Below are 15,541 nucleotides of genomic sequence, written 5' to 3' on the forward strand. Positions count from 1 at the left end.
GAAGTAGCATTACAGGTGGAGAGAATTCTTGCTCCTCCTGACCCCAAGAAGCAGGGGGTTCTACAAAGAAACCAGAGAACAAAAACATCAATTCTTGGCTTTTGATATTTCAAAAGCTATTGTTTAGGTGCAAATCATAAAGATTTGGAAGAATAGATAATACATGACTATCCCTCTACCATCCCTATCTCTCTCCCACCCCCACTCCTATAAGTCTATAGGAGAGTCTATAAGAGAGAAGAACTGAGAACTCTGGCCAGGGAAGAAAGGAGAAAGCCACTAAGGCAGGGAATAGACGCTGGTGAGTGTCTGAGAGGAGACCTGCAACTTGCTCCCCACAACCTGTCCCAGGCTGAGCACAAAAGTGGGAGTGCAGGATTTGCCATACCACTTGAGTAATTGACAGAATTCTTTCATATTACACTTCTTTTTATGTTTTATTTTTATTTTTTCAAGGTTTTATCTTGAGAGCAAGCAGGAGAGGAGAGAGAGAGAGAGAGAGAGAGAATCCCAAGCAGGTTCTGCACCGTCAGCACAGTGCTGGGAGGTGGGGGGTGGAGAGCAGGGCTTGAACTCACAAACTGTGAGATCATGACCTGAGCCAAAACCAAGAGTTGGATGCTCAACCAACTGGGCCACCCAGGTGCCCTTCATATTACACTTTTTTTTAAACTAACTGTAGGTTTTATTTTTTTTAAGTTTATTTATTTCCTAACAGAGAGAGAGAGAGAGAGGGAGTGAGCTAGGGAGGGGCAGAGAGAGAGGGAGACACAGATTCCGAAGCTGACTCCAGGCTCTGAGCTGTCAGCACAGAGCCTGATGCAGGGCTCAAACTCACGAACTGTGAGTTCATGACCTAGGCTGAAGTCGGACGATTAACCGACTGAGCCACCCAGGTGCCCCTGTAGGTTTTATTTTTAAAGCAGTGAACATATTTAGCATCTCTTTGTACATAACTGATATTAATTGCACTGGTTCTTCAAAATGCTTAAAATTCTCTTTTGCCTACAAAATCTGGGTTGTTCTTTTGGACATTAAACATGTTATCCATCAAATGTGTTACTTACTACATTTATGTTCTATTCAAACAATTCAATTCCAAACTGTCCCCATGCTTAAAATATCCCCCAATATAGAGATTTTTAAACTTCCTGAATCTCTTTTCTCCTTTAAAACCTACTTTCTAATTGAAGACTTAACTTAGCTGCAGCACACATTTAATGAACAATTCTATTTTATACAAACTTTAAGTGTAGCAACCACAGGTCGAAAACTTTTGCTATTTATATTTTTCCCATAAATTATCAACTTTCCAAAAATATGCTGATAAGCAGCAACCAAATGAAACAAGCACTTACCACATGTGCTTTTTATGCTTAAAAAAGAAATTGTCGTTTATTAGCATAACCAGTACATAACTACTAAGGGTCCCTCTTCTCAGCACTAAAGATGAAGCAGTAAGCAAAATAAATTCTGTACCAGAGTACTAGTGCTGATTTCTGTCAGACAACAAGGTCTCACATTCACACTTCTCAAACTGATTCACAGTAGGGAAAATGCACCAGAGAAGTCAAAGGAAAAGGCAGATCAATCTTTCTAGTCAAAGATGGATGGGAGCCAGGGATAATACTAAAGCACAGACCTATCAGGAACAGAATGCAAACTTTGTGATTACAAATATAAGCTTGAAATTTCAAACTGTAGTGGGCAGCTCTGAGCTATGTCCATGGACAATCAGTCCCCAGATTTGTCAAAACTCAAAGACAGAACAATCTGGACTGGAAACTCAGAGGTCAGGCAGTGCCTTCTCAGGGTCTGCTCCTCCTCACCCTTAACCAGAGCCTTTGGTACTCGGTAAACTGAAGCAAAGAAAGACACAGCCATTCTTGGATTCCGCATTTCCCTAACAAGGACTAAGAGTAAAGTGAAGAGTGGGCTTGGGTCAGTGTTTAAAACAGCACTAGAGCCAAGGGTTCCTTACTCCCTTGCAGTTGGCCATGTGGCTGGTGCACGTGCCCCCTCCACCAGTTTGGGAAAAGGAATGAGGCCGCAGGTTTCGGGCACTGAGGAACTTTTCTCGACGAAGTGTTCCCGGGGCAGCGAGACCTCTTTCTGTTTTAGCAGCACTCCAAGGCTCAGCCTGCGTACTGCTCCCCGACTCGCTCGGAATGCCCTTCCCGGCTCCCGGGCAACGCCCTGTGACGTCACCGCGAGGCGCCGAGAGCGGGCGACTGTGAGTCAGTAAACCTTAGTGACAGCTCGAGACAATGCCCTCACGTTCCCAGCTTCTGGGAGGGTGTCAGGTCTTGTGGTGTTAGCTGTAAGAGGAGAAGGGCGTGGGACGTTTCTGACCTGACACTATGGAGGAAGGAAGAGGCGCCAACTTCGACGGCGTGAGCACCGACCGCCTTGAAAAGGAGTTACTGGAAGAAATCCGTCAGAAGTGAGTTGAAGGGCGGCGCGCGGACTTTCGCGCGCGTGTAGGGTTCATATACACGTAGCTCAAGGAAATGCACCTGTGTGTGCTCTGCCCTTCAAAGCTGAAGCCCCTGAGGTCAATGTGACACAAGCAGTGTGATTAATACCCCGGGAGATCAGGCGACATCTAAAATCAGTGTTTTATAGGAAAGATTCATTTGCTTCTTTGATTAAGCATTTGGTATTAGAAATAGGCAGATTTTGAGATAGGATTTTCTGTCTTTAGGATCAGATCAGATGGGAGTGTATTGTGTACGTATACTGTAATGCTAACCTATGTGTCTGGTTTTCATGTTACACTAAATTCAGCTTTTCTGTTTCAAATTCCAAAGGTTTTTTTTAGTTATTCTTATCTTTCATCCCATCCCTTTAGAAGAACTTAAAAAATGGTGGCATTTTGTAAAAATGACGCCTCTCCTATATACTTAAAAATACTCAATATTATACTTCATATTAAATCTTTGAAACATTTTAAGTTTTTTTTTTTTTTTTTAAATAACCCCAGTCCCACCAGCCAGCCCCACAAGATTTAGACCCTCTTATGTGCCCTAAAGTTTCCTGAGCTTTCCTCTATTGTGGCTCCAGCCACACTATTTTAGTTAGTTATTTCTTGATGTGGTACTAAACCATTAACATTCTGGGGACAGGTTGTATATTCCCTTAGGCAGTAGACTATAAGAGTAAGTACTTAGAGGAATCCCGCATAAATTCAAATCCCAGCTCTTATCACTTAGTAAGTACCTGATCTTGGGCCAGTTAATGAACCACTAAGCTTCAATTTTCCGAACTCTAAGATAGGTGTAAGAACTATTACACTTGATGTGGTTGTTGGCAGGATTGAGTGAAAAGAATGTAAAGCGCTTCTCATCCGCTTATAATAAGCATTCAGTGGAAGCCGCTGCTGTTGCTATTGTTCAGTTCACTTATTCACTGTAGTATTTTAAGCATTTGGCACAATGCTTTGACATAATACGCAACCAAAAATACATAGTGCATAAATGATTCGGTCATCAAATTAAAAAAAAACATTTTTATGTTTATTTTATTTTTGACAGAGAGAGAGAGAGAGAGAGAGACATAAGCATGAACGGGGGAGGGTCAGAGAGAGAGGGAGACACAGAATCTGAAACAGTCTCCAGGCTCTGAGCTGTCAGCACAGAGCCAGACTCGGGGCTTGAACTCACAGACTGCGAAATCATGACCTGAGTCGAAGTTGGGCGCTCAACCGACTGAGCCACCCAGGTGCCCCTTGGTCATCAAATTTTAATAGTTAATGTGCTAATTTACTAATGTCCTAAATACATCATCTCTGGAATGCTATTTGTATGTGTGTGTATATGTGTGGGTTTTTTTTTTTTTATTAGTGTTTCTTTTTTCCTCTTTGTTTCAGATTATCAGTTGTTACCTAGCTATTCCGTTCTCCAATAAATTGCAGTTCATTTGCTGGTCTTTGAGAAGCCAGATAACAACTTCTTGGGATCATATTTAAGTTAAGAGTAAAGGGTTTCTAATGGTCACCTGGAGGCCTCTGAGCCTTAGTGCATATTAGTGTCCTTGTCGACCTTGGTAATCAGAAGCCTCCATTTGCCTGATTTCTGATTGTCAACCATGCCTTCAATTAGAGACATTTCATAATAAATTCTTCCTAAAGTAGTTGTGCATTGATATGTGTTATTCTTTTCATGTTATAATTGGATCATAATTAACAAGATATTTGTAATAATAGGGATATAGTGCAACTATCAATGCTTGAAATAATACACAAGATAGAGGAACTGGAAGCCAAACTTAATACTGATGACAAAGGTATGTAAATAAATATTTTTATATGTGACTCTGGTATAATTATTGTTTATTTTGCCAAGATACTGGTAGTGCATTAAATTAAATACAGGAAATAGTAGTACCAAGATCTCAGCACTGCTTTTTGGCAGCATTAATAATAATTTATTAATTATTAGGCTTTAAAGCCAATATTTTCTTTTTTTCAATTTTTTTATGTTTATTTTTGAGAGCGAGAGTGAGAGAGAGCATGAGTTGGGGAGGAGCAGAGAGAGAGAGGGAGACACAGAATCCGAAGCAGGCTCCAAGCTCTGAGCTGTTAGCACAGAGCCCAATGCAGGGCTCGAACCCACGAACCATGAGATCATGACCTGAGCCGAAGTCAGATGTTTAACCAACTGAGCCACCCAGGCACCCCTAAAACTAATATTTCCAATGTCAAACGTGTTACTGCATAATTATTCACCTACTTACAACCTCAAAATGTTCATTAGTTAGCAAAACTTTTGTTACATGACATCAATACATTATTGTTTTTGGTAGATAATAAAATACAAGTTTTCTATTTAACTTAATACCTCTCATGTCTTAACTTCTGTATTTGACCATAACTTTAAAATCTTTATCTAGGTTTTGGCTATTTGTGTTGAAGGAATGGTGGACGAGCGCTGTGTACACACACACATCTGCACACTCACATACCCACATATCTTTAAAACTTAAAATGTATGTAAGATACTAATTCATTCCACAAATATTGAGACCTGCCATATTTCAACACATTGAATGGAAGACCTTTCTTTTCCCTGTTCTAAAAAGGTTTACTGACTATTGGGAGAAAGTATCAAACTAAAATATGAATATGAGAAGGGATGTAACTTCTGCATGAGGAGGAAACCCAGTTAAGGAAACCTAACACAATTTAGATGAAGGCATAAAGACAGTCTTTCCAGAGGAGGCAGTGCTTGAACTGAATGCTAAAGAACAGTAGGGTTTTATTAAGCTTATGGGGGTGGACTTTGGTTCTTAAACCCATTTATACTTTTCTATTGGGGAAGCCATGAACAAAAAGAATTAGTAACTATATAGGAAATAAAATGCTACTTTTCTTAAGTACCCAAGGCTCTTTTAAAGCTTGATTGGAGAACACTTCTTTGTCCCAATTCTGAAGTAGCTTCCTACGTTTTCACATCTGGGCTATAACTATATCTGGGCTATAACTGGCTCTGTGGCAGGCGGACTGTGAGTGCACTTACCAAGTAGTTGAAGTGGCAAGCCTAGCTGAATTTTCTCATCTATCCAGTTACAGGCAAAACGTGTCACACTCACAGATATGCATGCAATGAATAACCATGCCCACTAGTAAAATGTAAGCCCAACAAATTGTATTATGAGCAAATCTTCTCATGGGGAGGAGCTGGATTAAAAAAAAGACAACATACAAGAAGTTAAACGGCATTCCCTACTAATGTAATGGGAAATACATTAGTAGTCAAGATGATAGACAAAAGGTCCATATTTTGACTACATTTATATGCTCTGCAATTCAATTAGAAAAAAATGAAGTTCTCAGTAATAAATATGAGTAGAACAGAGAGAATTCATGAGTATGGAAAATATCCAACTTGTTTTTTCCTCAAAGAAATTTGAATTGAATTGAAACACATACAATTTGTTGCCTATTGAAGAAGTAGAGTTTTTGTTTGTTTGTTTGTTTTGTTTTTTTTTTAAGTGAAATTGGAACTTTATACATTACTGTTAGCAATGTAGTGCTACCCTTTTGGAGAACAGTTTTGTGGTAAATTGCTGCTGCTGCTGATGGTGATGATGGAAAAGAAGAAGAATAAAATAATGACAATATCAACTAACTCTTAAAGCATTTTGTGTGTGCCCTGCACTGTTCTGAGTATTTTGTATATTTTAATGAATCCTCCCAATATCCTATAATTTAGGAACTTGAATTGTCCTTGTTTTATTTCATTATTTTTATAAAGTTTATTTATTTATTTTGAGAGAGAGAGCGTGTGCGTGAGCAGGAGAGGAGCAGAGAAAGAGAGAGAAAATCCCAAGCAGGCTTCTTACTGTCAGCACTGAACCTGACTCGGCTCAGTCTCACGAATTGTGAGATCATGACCTGAGCTGAAATCAAGAATCGGACAAAGTTTAGCTGACTGAGCCACCCAAGCACCCCTGACCTTATTTTAGATATGAGAAATTGAGGTGCAGGATAGGTAACTTGCTCAAGATCACATAAATAAGCTAGCGGGTGGTAGAGACATGACTCAAACTCACTAGTCCTACTTTGGGGATATTTTTCCTCATGAAATCTGAAAATTTGGTGGGGAGTCAGCTTCACCATAGGAGTTACTCTTTGCCTCATTGTATCCTCTCCTTTGTTGACCCATAGGTATTTTTGTTCATGCTGTTCTTGCTGCTTGAATATCCTTTCTCACCTCCTCTGGCTTGGAACAGGTCCCATTTCCCCTGAGAGCATTTCTTGACCCTCTTCAATCTTGACCTCCCTATCTCTCAGTGGCTTCTGCCACCTTCCACATTGGATGTCCTTTTGTATGTTCCATCGCATCCACTTAACCAATAGTCTCAAATGTTCTGGCTGTATGTTTCCCCTCACCACCACTTGTCCTACTGCTAATTGACTGCTGGGGCTGTGTCTATTTTATTTTTGTATCCCTAGTGCCCAGTACAGTGCCATATATTAGGCTTTTTCCTTTCCTTGTTATCATTTTCTTATTTTACAGAGTCTTTTCAAGTCAACATAACTTCATCACTATTATCATTATAAATACGATGACCAATACAATTAAATATGACTGAACTTAATAAGTCTGTGTAGGGTCAAGTTTCAACCAATTCAACTGTGTTCTTTTTTAACACTTTAAAATGTATTATTTGACATTGTTGCTTAGTGGGCTTTGTTTTTGTTAACACTGCTATCTCTCTTAGACCCCCCCCACCCCCCCCCCCCCAAAAAATCCACATCTAAAAGATAGGGTTTCACCTAATTTTCTCTTGCTTTATGAACTTCCTCTTACAATGTCAATTCATAAAATTGACCGTGAATCAAACTTCTAGAATGTTTCCATTTTTGGTTTGATTTTGCTTTTTCTTGTACTGATCCTAGACAAGATCCCTCTTTGAGATTGCAAAGCAATTTTATTTTTCCTTTACAAATTAGTGCTTATTTTTTGTTTTTAGAGTTACTGAAGGAGTATTACTCAGGATATTTTTCCACCAAGAGACACAAATGTTTCTGCTAAATTTTATCCTCATAGTCTGTATTTTATTTTATTTTTGTATTTTTAATTAATTAATTAATTGAGAGAGAGAGAGAGAGAGAGAGCGCAAGCAGGGGAGGGGCAGAAAGAGAGGGAGACAGGGGATCCAAAGCAGGCTCTGTGCTGACAGCAGAGAGCTCAGTGAGGGGCTTGAACTTATGAACCATGAGATCATGACTTGAGCTGAAGACAGAGGCTTAACCGACTGAGCCACCCAGGTGCCCCTCATCATCTGTATTTTATTTTTTTAATGTTTATTTTTGAGGCAGGGGGGAGAGAGACAGAGAGGGAGTGGGGGTGGGACAGAGAGAGAGGGAGACACAGAATCCAAAGCAGTCTCCAGGCTCTGAGCTCTCAGCACAGAGCCTGACATGGGGCTTGAACTCATGACCTAAGCCAAAGTTGGACACCCAACTGACTGAGCCACCTAGGCGCCCCAGTCTGTATTTTAAATACTGGTGTATTATAAGTGTATTGTAGGCCTTGATACATTGGCTGCTGTTGTGCTTAAGATCAGGAAGCGTCTATTTTGATGTCGAGTTTATTGTGGCTGTCTCAAAGATAGCACTACATCTCTTATTTGGGTTAGTTTCAGATGTCTCTTAACTTCCCTTAGTATCAAGACTATTAAAAAAAACTTGCTGTTTTTTTAAATTGTATTTTTTTTTAATCTAAAATATTTTTGAGAGAGAGAGAGAGTGGGAGAGAAGGACAGAGTGAAAGAGAGAGGAAGAGAGGGAGTGAGGGAGAATCTCAAACACGCTACAGACTCAGTGCAGAGCCCGACACAGGGCTCGATCCCATGACCCCAGGATCATGACCTGAGCTGAAATCAAGAGTTGGATACTCAACCGACTGAGCCACTCAAACACCCTGAAAAACTTGCTATTTTTTACTGCCACTCTTCTTCCCTGTTGAAAACATACTTTATTTATTTATTTATTTATTTATTTATTTATTTATTTATTTTTTAACGTTTATTTATTTTTGAGACAGAGAGAGACAGAGAATGAACGGGGGAGGGGCAGAGAGAGAGGGAGACACAGAATCGGAAGCAGGCTCCAGGCTCTGAGCCATCAGCCCAGAGCCTGATGTGGGGCTCGAGCCCACAGACCGCGAGATCGTGACCTGAGCTGAAGTCGGACGCTTAACCGACTGAGCCACCCAGGCGCCCCTGAAAACATACTTTAAACATTATTGCATTTTAAAGATGGATGGGGCGCCTGGGTGGCTCAGTGGCTTGAGCGTCTGACTTCGGCTTAGGTCATGATCTACTGGTTCGTGAGTTCAAGCCCCACATTGGGCTCTGTGCTGAGAGATCAGAGCCTGGAGCCTACATCAGATTCTGTGTCTCCCTGTCTCTACCCCTCCCTCGCTTGCACTCTGTCTCTCTCTATGTCTCTCAAAAATGAATAAACATTAAAAATTTTTTTTAAATAAATAAAGATGGATAAAGAATTATGCAAAAATTGTAAACCTTAATATTTTGGGTACTTTTGGGTTATCACAGAAGAAAGTGTGGTAGGGAAAGAAATAATCAGTGTGGTCCTTTTTCAAAAAAGGAAATACTTGATAAGTAGGAAGTTGATGTGATTTGTGGGAGCCAATGCTGTTTTGTGAAAAGTAAACAATTTTATTAATCTCCAGTTTTGTGGGCCTCCATCCACTTGTTAAGGAATCAGAAATTATAACACATTTTTGTATTAGCCATGTAAATCAGTGATGGCTGCAGGTTTTGGTAAGTTATATAGTCCTCATTTTTATGCACTTGAATGTTAATTGATTAATTGTTAATTAATGAATTATTAATAATGTACACATTGTCTTCCCAGGGTTAGGGACATAATTTACCTGGAACAAATCAATGTTTTATTTAACTGTTTGATAGATCTGTCTTGTCTTTTCCTGTCAGTTCAACAACAGAAACTGATCAGTTGGGCTCAGTTAGTTTATACATCTTAAGATTTTTCTAAAATAGATTCTCCTGTTTTCTGTGTCTTCTTCCTCATAGCAAGATCAAAACAGCAATGAATACACTCTCAGGTCAACTTTGGCAAAGTGGCAGTAATTAATGCAGGCAGGATAGATTAGATTTAGATATGAACTCATTGCAAAAATATCAAACAAAGGTTATTCCAAATTAACTCTGGACATCAGTCCCAGTGATTACCCAATAGTCTAGACAGCTTAAGAACAGTGTATTCTTTGCTCTGAACAGATTAATTTGTACTCTATTAAGAAGTTGACCTAGAATTAGCCAAGCTTGCTTTCATATCTGCTCTGGCTGACTTATCCATTAGGCACAGTCGGGACATTATTAAGGTCCCTTGATGTTACTTTTAGAGGCCAATGAGATATTTTATTTTAAAATCAGAAGAAAAAAATGAATATGATCCAGTCTGGATTATGTTTGTCTTTATACCAACATAGTAGTAAAATAGAATTTTTAATATATTTTTTTTAATGGGGGAAGAGGCCCACTAAGGCAACAGGGTCAAGGTCCCATGAAAGTCCCAATGTGACCCTACTACAGTAGCATCAAGACTATTTTTTCTCCTTTTTTAATAGACACTACTGTTTTACAATTTTCTCCTTTAATTCAACAGTCAGTATGCTTACTCTTTGTCTTTTGTCCCCTACAATGCAGAGCCGTCTGTATACACTGAAGGAGTTACACATTTGAGTGTGTATGTTTGAGGTCAGTTCACCACACTGGGGGATGTGAACATTGACATCATTACCTCCAAGGCGTTGCGCTTATTAACATTAATACATGATAGTATACTATTAGGTTTACTTGTATTTGAGGATCTCTAGATCAGTAATATTTTTAAAGTGGAGGCAAACATTTATAAACTATAGTCAGATGTGTTCAGAATGACTTACGTTCTTAATGTTTCAGTAACTGTTCTGATTTTGCTCTGAAGTCCCCATTCCCATGGTGGGAAAAGGGGTCCCAACAAAGGGAGACTTCAGCTAGTCGGTTATACAGATAACTCCATCTATTTGGACTCTGGTATCTTTTGGATAAATGTTCAGTCTCTCTTCTCTTTCAGGCTTCTCTTCAGGCTTCTCTTTTCTTGTTCCCTAATGCATTTGGACTAATGACTTTCAAGTTCAGTTTGGGAGGGTGATTTGCTAGAGATGAGGGGGCTAAGGGAGACATGTGTGGCTGGGTTGAGAAAGTTGAGGCCAGTAGTATGTGCTACTACTCTTTCTGCTTAGACTCCTCTGTCAACTATTATGGAGCAGACATCGCCTCATAAATGTAAAGCGCATTTACAGTTTAGAAGCAAGCTATCTTTTTTTCTCTATATAAAGTGTGACTTTCAAGATAAAATAAAATTAGCTTTGGGCCCTGAAGCCGACCAAAGATGTTTAAATTCTAGGCTGTATTCTCCTCCTCTCCTGTAGCAATAAGACAGATGTTTTGCCCTTAATAGCCAAAGGGGTTTGGTGAAAGAAACCTGTTTACAGACAAGAGAAGATGCCTGAATAGGCAGCTACATGTATTTGCATAGCAATTAACAAGATACACTTTTGGGGTACCTGAGTGGCTCAGTCGGTTAAGTGTCTGACTCTTGATTTTGGCCCAGGTCATAATCTCATGGTCATGAGATCAAGCTCCACGTCGGGATCTGTCCTGGATGTGGAGCCTGCTTAGGATTCTCTCTCCCTCTACCCATCCCCCGCTGGCTTGCTCTCTCTCCAAACAAGAGAGTACACTTTCAAGTCAGATAAAACCCAGTTCCCTCATCTATTAGTTTTGTCATCTTAAGAATGTTGTTTGACATCTCTGACCCTTGGTTTCTTCATCTGTATAATAGGTAACTAAGTTTTTTAAAATGAGGAATAGTTACTTAATACATGTAAGGCATTGTGTACTTTATACATAGCAAACAGTCTTCAGAATTTGTTTGCAAAGGAAAGAAAATGAACATGACATTGGATGGAGGGTCAGTATTATTTATGCTGTTATGTATGGATATTTCAAGTTCCTATGAAAGAAACATTTTCCTGATAGTCCCTCTAATAGAATTCTGTATAAAGATACATGAGGAACTAAAGGACAAAGGGGTTAGGGAGTGAGAAGACCAGGAATCACATTAGTCCTAGTGAAGTCTGGCTGGGTGGTAATCCGACTGTGAATCTACTGTCTGCAATCTGAAAGATCCTACATAACAGAGAAATGCATACTTAAAAATTAGTTCACTCTAGGGGCACCTGGGTGGCTCAGTTGGTTAAGTGTCCGACTTTGGCTCAGATCATGATCTTGTGGTTCACAAACTCAAGCTCTGCTCAAGCTGAGCTGACATCTCAGAGCCTGGAGCCTGCTTCAGATTCTGTGTCTCCCTCTCTCTCTGCCCCTTCCTTGCTCGCGTGCTCTCTTTCTCAAAATTAAAGAAACAGTTAAAAAAATAATAAAAAATAAACAAAATGAAAACCCCCAAATCTTAAAAAAAATATTACCTGTCTTTATATTATATTAGAATTAAGTTGTTATATTGACTTAGATGTGTTGGTAGATTATAATATCTATGAATTGCAGTTCAGGTTTATAAGAAGGATGTAAAATATTTTTTTAAAGTAATTTAATCAGGGGCACCTGGGTGGCTCATTTGGTTAAGTGTCTGACTTCAGCTCAGGTCATGATCTCATGGTTTGTGAGTTCAAGCCCCGCATCCAGCTGTGTGCTGACAGCTCAGAGCCTGGAGCCTGCTTCAGATTCTGTGTCTCCCCTCTCTCTGCCCCTCTCCTGCTCATGCTCTGTTTTTCTCTCTCAAAAATAAATTAAAACATTAAAAAAAAATTAGCCACTCTAGTTCGTCTATATTGCTAACAAAGTCAAGTACAGTAAGATTGAGCCAATTAATGGTGGTGTAATGAATAAATGAGAGGTGGCAAAGTGATCTTGATTTTCCCCTCTTTTTCACTCAGGTGGTGAATGGAAAGTTCGTTATGAGACACAACTTGAACTGAATGATCAATTAGAAAAGCAAATTGTTTCTCTAGAAGAGAAAATGAAAAAAATTTGTGGAAATCCTTCAGGTACAGAAGCAACTATATATATGTTTTTAAGTTGATTTAAAAGTGATAGAATATTAATTGTTCATATTTGCTTTGTTGTAGATAGATTGTCTTTTATCCGTGTCTATGAAAAAATGCCAGTGGTGAGTAAAAGCTGGTTAAATAAGAAGAATAATTGAAGGAAAGAAATTATGTACTTTTTTAAAAAATAGATCCTCCCAAACATTTAAAGACTGTATCAAGTGACAAATAAAGTATTTTGTTCATTGGAACGGTTCCTAGGAAGTAAGGAGTTCTGTAGCAAAATCTTCAACTTAATGTCCACCTTATAAAGCTGGGCAGGGTTGCAGGTACAACCAAAATGGAAGAAAAAGAATTTCAATAATCAGGCTGGGTGGAAACACAAGTGTGTTTATTCTGTAACCTAAAAGAGCCTATTAAACACAGAAATACAAATCTTTACCTACGTAAAAACATTTGCATTCCACTTCCTCTGGAATATACATATACACATGTATAGATATACACACATATATATTCACATTCACACACACACACACACACACACACACTATATATATATATATATATATATATATATATATATATATATAATCCAACAGAGAACCCACAAAATTACCCTATAACATGAAAGAAACCTCATTGAGCTTATCTACCTATTTTTTCTTTGGGCGGCCCTAATGACATCCTTTCCTCCTGATAAATTACTTAAATTCATATGTTTTATATTTTACAAAGAACATTTATTTGTTTTTCATTGATTTAAATGTTTATCCTTTAAAATGTAGAGAAGATCTGATGCATGACTTTTGCTGGGTCTAGAGCATGCTTGGAAATAGCCTTTTCTTTATAACTCATGCTGCATTTTTACTTAAGGAATATTCAGAAAAACATGGAAATATTATTAAAAATCAAGGGTAGCTAATATGAAAATGAAAATATAATACTGACCTAAATTGGCAGGATTATAACTCCATGAGATAAAATTTAATATTACTCCTTTTAATACCTGTGACACTAAGCTTAAAATGACTAAGTGAGGGGCACCTGGGTGGCTTAGTCATTTGAGTGTCCAACTCTTGATTTCAGCTCAGGCCATGATCCCAGGGTCATGGGATCCAGCCCTGCATCAGGCTCCATGCTAAGTGTGGAGCCAGCGTAAGATTCTCTCTCTCTCTCTCTCTCTCTCTCTCTCTCTCTCTCTCTCTCTCTCTCCTCCTCCTCCTCCTCCTCCTCCTCCTCCTGTGCCCCTCTCCCTCTGCCCCTCTCCCGCCGCCCTCTCTTCTATCTCTCAAAACAAAAACAAAAAAAATGACTAAGTGATTTGATCAAAATCACACAGTCTGGAAATGTGGAGGTCAATTCTCTTCCTCTAAAAAAAACTTATGCCCATTTGACTACACCATACTATGCCAACAGCCGTTCTATATCACTTACCAGAAGTAATATGTTTTTTAATAGTGGTACATAGAGCACTAAACTGACTGCTATATTCACAGAGGTCCTGGGGACCAGAGCATTTATGGAGATTGCTCTTTGAATAACTGCAGACCTTTAGTGAAAAATACAGAAAAATCTTGTATTTTTTAAAATAATGATTCAGGAAAGAAATAATCTAATTTGTACACCTCCGTTATTTTCAACCCAGAAATAGCTTTATTACTATGGCTTGGAAAGTCAGGAACATAACATTTTTTCCCCCTACCATAGAGTCATATCCCCATCTTGTGGTATTTAGAAATTGCTGCAAGGGCTATTTTAAGCCTTGTCTTTCTTAACTGTAGATAGAATTTTAATTCTACCTATAGAATATAGAATATAAAATATTCTGGCTCCCTGTTTCTTGATAACTTATCCTCAGTACTAGCTTAAGAAATTGGGTATCTCCAGCCTTATGGAGAGTGGCCACAGGAGCTGCTGTGCCATGGTGCAGTACTCTAGAGCAACCCAAGAAGCATTTGATTGGCTTTCTAACTGGTGCCTCAGACTCCATAACATACTCATGTTGACAAAAAATACATTTCTTCCCTTTGATGAGTTTGTGTTAATCTTGAAAAAAATATGGTCTTCTAAGAGGTTTAGCTCTGGAGACAGATAATTTTATTTCTTTTCAGTAAAGGACTGAAGACATTTTAGAAGAACCAAGAGTAGGGCCAGGTACCAAGCAGAAAGGAAAGATAATGAAAGTGCAGCTCTTGAGGAGCTGGTTCTCTCTATTTTGGGGGCAGATACCCTGCATGCATGAGTATTTAGGTTTTCTTACACATGGAATCTGGGAGGAGCTTGTCTGAACAGCAGCAGATTAGGAATCTAGCCAAGGAGCTGGTGATAGAAGTAGCCAACTACTGAGCAAAAAGCATTGGGATCCAAGAATCTGATATCCAATGACAAAATCTTTTATTCAAGGTTAAAAGAGAATATATTAAGTCTTATTCTTTATATAAAAACACGATTTATGAAATTCAGATATATACTCTATGAAATGCAGACATTTTTGGTTTCCTATTAGGTTGATAATTGGAGAAAAGGGTTTAAATTGTTTTTTGGGCGGGGATAGAATATGAAATGAAACACTTTTTATAAATTTACTGATTCTTAATCTTTGTTGTAGATTGTTTAGTCTTTAGGAGTAACCTATACAGACATACGTAAGAAATTGATGTCAGTTTGAATACCAATTTTGACTAACTTCAAATTGCAAGTTTGTGTATGGGCAAAACAGGGGTGAATACTAATTTATGACCAATATATATGTCATTTAAAAAAATGTTATCATTTAGAAAAAAATACATAAAATATTAAGTAAGTACAAACTGGGTCATAAAAGTGGACTTGATTTTAGTATTCTAGAAAAAGTATTCACTTAAGTGAGAATGAAGTTCTGGTCCTTGTTCTGATACAGAATGGTCAAGCCCTCAACCTTTTTGAAGATTATT

The 15,541-nt window shown here is 38.6% G+C and overlaps 1 protein-coding gene across 2 annotated transcripts in view; it reads left to right on the forward strand.

Moving 5' to 3' along the window:
- Positions 1-2,213: 2,213 nt before the first annotated feature.
- The window catches only part of CCDC169 (coiled-coil domain containing 169), a 53,385-nt gene continuing 40,057 nt past the window's right edge, over positions 2,214-15,541 (forward strand). The window contains exons 1-4 of one of the 2 annotated variants that reach the window (XM_058687428.1): positions 2,214-2,443; positions 4,205-4,284; positions 12,495-12,605; positions 12,687-12,727. In XM_058687428.1, coding sequence (XP_058543411.1) covers positions 2,361-2,443; positions 4,205-4,284; positions 12,495-12,605; positions 12,687-12,727 — 315 coding nt within the window. In that variant the 5' untranslated portion in view covers positions 2,214-2,360. The remainder of the gene's footprint in view (positions 2,444-4,204; positions 4,285-12,494; positions 12,606-12,686; positions 12,728-15,541) is intronic. The other variant, XM_058687418.1, reaches the window with a different exon arrangement.

This window comes from Neofelis nebulosa, chromosome 1 (assembly GCF_028018385.1).
Source record: "Neofelis nebulosa isolate mNeoNeb1 chromosome 1, mNeoNeb1.pri, whole genome shotgun sequence".
Lineage (NCBI taxonomy): Eukaryota > Metazoa > Chordata > Mammalia > Carnivora > Felidae > Neofelis > Neofelis nebulosa.